At 37.4% G+C, this 3,868-nt stretch overlaps 1 protein-coding gene across 1 annotated transcript; it reads right to left on the bottom strand.

Annotated features, from left to right (window-relative positions):
• Positions 1 to 77: 77 nt before the first annotated feature.
• LOC104266763 (receptor-interacting serine/threonine-protein kinase 1-like) lies at positions 78 to 3,781 on the bottom strand. Its single transcript, XM_009863751.1, has 6 exons — positions 3,584 to 3,781; positions 3,336 to 3,520; positions 1,781 to 2,661; positions 1,650 to 1,718; positions 863 to 1,073; positions 78 to 417 (listed from the first exon to the last, which is right to left on the bottom strand). Exons 1-6 carry the CDS (start codon positions 3,779 to 3,781, stop codon positions 78 to 80), a joined length of 1,884 nt encoding a protein of 627 aa, XP_009862053.1.
• Between the last annotated feature and the right edge of the window lie 87 nt (positions 3,782 to 3,868).

Below are 3,868 nucleotides of genomic sequence, written 5' to 3'. Positions count from 1 at the left end.
CAGTACAAGTTCTGTTTACGCTGACGGACAAGTATCATGCACCAAGTACAGCCCGTCGCTCACACGATTATAAGTCCTCACAATTTTTCAAGAAAACTCTCGTAATAATTTTTCTGATCATTTTCGTCTGCGATACCGGAGCACATATCAAGAGCGTGGTAGACAAGCTGGTGATAGGCTGGTGATTCCTTCTGCATAATCATTTTACCACACAGGTCGTTTAATTCACGCACGAGAAGAGCGTTGTCATCGGAGCTCCTACTCTCTTCCCTTTTCAAGGCATTATACAACTCTCGAGTTGCTGCTTCAAGAACCTTGGCATCAGCGGTCAGTGCGTTTTCTACCTTTCTTATCAAAGACTTAATTTTGTTTTCCGGTGCTGCTTGGCTTGTGGATGGTTCGTCAGTGAAAGTGAAACTAGTTGCAGAAAACTTTACTCAGTGCCAATCTAATCTTAAAACTCCCTTTAACAGCTAACACAGAGAATTATAGGAAAAACACCGACGCAGAAAATTTGTGATCAGCGTTTCTCGTTTGCATCTGTTTTGTAATGGCCACTCGAATCGGCAAAAGGTCTACTAAGTTTTTGTTTATCTGTCATTAAAACATCTTGTGCAATTAGGACCTAAAAATACACAGCACACTCTGCCATGCCACTGCAGAACAAAACTATAAGTGTAAAAGATGTACTGAAGTTATTCAGTAAACATTTGTTTGTTTATACTGAAGCAAGGGAGTCTAATTTGTGACTTCCTGGCAGTTGACAGAACTTTAATGTATCAATCAATGAAAGCAGAAGTTTGCATAAAAGCGAAGTTTATTTCTGTCTAATTTACTTTCTATATATGCGATTTTACCACACAGGTCGTTTAATTCACGCACGAGAAGAGCGTTGTCATCGGAGCTCCTACTCTCTTCCCTTTTCAAGGCATTATACAACTCTCGAGTTGCTGCTTCAAGAACCTTGGCATCAGCGGTCAGTGCGTTTTCTACCTTTCTTATCAAAGACTTAATTTTGTTTTCCGGTGCTGCTTGGCTTGTGGATGGTTCGTCAGTGAAAAATCTCGGCATTTCTGCATACAAAACATTATAGTTTATAAACATTATTAGGTCACACTCTAGTTTTTAACATGTGTGGTAAAGTGGGACATCGAGTTAATGATTTTTGTAAAATAATAATATTATGAAACTTGTGTATGTCTTGTGTATGTCCAACAAATTTAACGAATTGTTTTAGTTTCTTTAATATCAACAAATTTAAATCATTATTATTGTGGTTATTGCAAACACAACTTAAGCCAAATTGATTCGGGCCTATTTTTTCTCATATCTTAGTTTTCATACAAAACTAAAACAAGAAATAATATCAAGTTGTACAACTTTTTCAGCCTTTTATTTAACTATGATGCTAGATTGATGGCTCAAACTCGCAAACTACACGATTTGAAGCACTCGAAATTAGCACCTTATAATATTTTGCCTTTTTCACACAGTGAAAAACTGATACTGTCGAATAACCATGTAACAATTTTTTGTTTATCACTAAATGGGGGGAGCATAACAAGTTTTTTTAACGTTTCCCACTTTACCTCGTGTCCCAGGTTTCCCCCTATCATATATAGTCGCGCAATGTTCCCGTCGAAACTTACTTTCATTATGAGAGGCGACTCTTTCTTCTGAGCTTCTCTTTCTACCACATGGTAAACATGATGATGTACCTAAAAATAAATAAAAATCGTTGTTACATAAGTGAAAATTTAACGCTACTCTAAAATTAAACCAGTTTGAACATCCGACGGTTGGAAGTGAGGCGGTTTCAAACGGTTGATTTGTATGAATTCCGTGGTTCCTTCTGAGACTTGTGCATTTAGTTGTAGTTTTGAGATTTCGGCAACGCTGTGCAAAATCTCTTCTCGGCCTACTTTGTCAAAATGCTGTTGAAATTTATCTCTAACTGATATCATTTTCGGACGATCATCCTTGTTGTACTGCCAGCAGCTTTTCATCCACTTCTCAAGAAAAAGTAGATGAAGTAACGTATTTCCATGGAAGATCCTCTTCTTGTTATCAATCCGCTCGTAGTTTGGTCGCTCAATTTCATTTGTATTCTTCAATAGAATTATTAAGATCTCCTTATTGGGAAATTTCCCACCATATGGTACACGATCGCTAAGGCATTCGTAGACGATCAATCCATAACTATAAACATCTGATGCTTTGGTAGCGGCATATTCTAGATGTACGAGCCGCTCAGGAGCAGTGTAAACTGGAGTGTGTTCCACATTCTCTGCTACACGACCTCCTTCGTTTGTTCCAGTGTATGTGCGTAGAGTCGCCCCTCCAAAATCGGTCACCTTTGCAGTGAAGTTGTTATCCAGTACGATGTTAGAAGGTTTCAGATCTCCGTGAACGATCTGCTTGTCTTCTCCGATTTTGTGCAGAAACGCCACTCCGTTCGCAACCTGAAGCAAAATCCGCACCAATAGATCGAACGGAATTTGATAATCTTTTGAGCTCGCCGATTGAATGAGGTTCGCTAAGCTTCTTCTCTCCATATACTCCATGATGATACCGAATGATCCGACCCAGCTTGTGATCCCATACACCCGTACAATATTTGTGTGGTCGGCCATAAGAAATATCCCTGCTTCTTTTTCAAATCTGCAGAACAAAACACAACAATATAGTTAATACACCAAATGTCTCCCCCAATTTTAAAACTCTTTGGGGATGAGTAATGCATTCTAAACAGGTGTTCACAAAGTTGATCAGTTTACGCCCCAAAATCAAGGGTTTAACGTCATTCTGTCAGTTAATAGTTAAAAATGCGGTTCTGAAAACCTCATCTATTTTTCAAGTCTTTCATATTTAGCAATTTTTACATAAATTGTGTTAATTTTGTATTATTCACTTTCGTTTTGCTGCTTTCTACGGTTATATTGTAATTTATATTCGTAATAAATGGTATTTAAGGTTTAGCAAGATTTTAGCAAAAATCAACTTTCAGCATGCGACATCATCATGCTATAGGTGACGTAATTGATTTTTTGACGTCATCAATTTAAAAAAATCTTCTTAGTTAGCTAGTAAACTAACCAGGAATTAACTTTGCAATATATTCTTTATATTATCCCTAAAATAACAATTCCATACGCTAGAGAGCAATATGTAACAACAGTCGGTCAAAAACAAAAAAATGTTAAAATATATAAAGGGATCTTTGAAAAAAGAACACTTGTTAATATATTTTGATCTTTTCGATTACCTACACGTTTTTTAAAACTCGTTTGATCTATATCAAACACGTGTGAAAACTTTTCGATTTGATTTTGTACCTTTGCGCAGCAGTCTTTACGTCATCTGTAATACTAGTTGCTCGAACACATTTTACAGCACAGCGACCAACTTTTTTGTAGTAGCAGCGGAGAACAGATCCGAAGCTCCCCCATCCAATAATTACGCGGTCATCTCTTTCTAAGTCAATTTCGGAGGGACTTACCCATACCGGCTGCGGGGGCACCTTAAAAATAATGTCATTTAACATTAGATATATACGTTAGTTAAGGCAATAAATAGATATTACCTTAGAACTTTTTGGTGTCATTTGAAAGCAAGAATAAGCTCGTTTTTTTACTTCATCAACTTCTTTTTTTGCGATATTGCGTTCGTTGTAGTTGATCAAGGACACACAATCAAATCTACCGAGATCCTTATCAACTTTGCTGGAATAGTCTTCTATCGCTGCGTTGAGGTTTCTTAGCATTTCCTTCGACTCGTACATATCCAATAGAGCTTCAGCGGCCTCTTTATCCGTTGTCACTTACTTCGACAGTTAGACTCCCAGAAGTTGAAGATTGAACGAACGCAT

The sequence above is a fragment of the Ciona intestinalis genome, unplaced genomic scaffold (genome assembly GCF_000224145.3).
Source record: "Ciona intestinalis unplaced genomic scaffold, KH HT001219.1, whole genome shotgun sequence".
Taxonomy (NCBI): Eukaryota; Metazoa; Chordata; class Ascidiacea; order Phlebobranchia; family Cionidae; genus Ciona; species Ciona intestinalis.
Note: the sequence above shows the minus strand (reverse complement) of the source record. Positions and strands in the feature narration are given on the sequence as shown.

Bases quoted from the DNA above. Each gene is read 5' to 3' on its own strand.
- LOC104266763 (XM_009863751.1), bottom strand. From the start codon at position 3,781: ATGTACGAGTCGAAGGAAATGCTAAGAAACCTCAACGCAGCGATAGAA. The intron at 1,719-1,780 runs GTTTAATTTTAG...ATTTATTTTTAG, and splicing joins ACCGTCGGATGTTCAAACTG to GTACATCATCATGTTTACCA. The intron at 418-862 runs GTGTGGTAAAAT...TTCTGCAACTAG, and splicing joins GTGCGTGAATTAAACGACCT to TTTCACTTTCACTGACGAAC.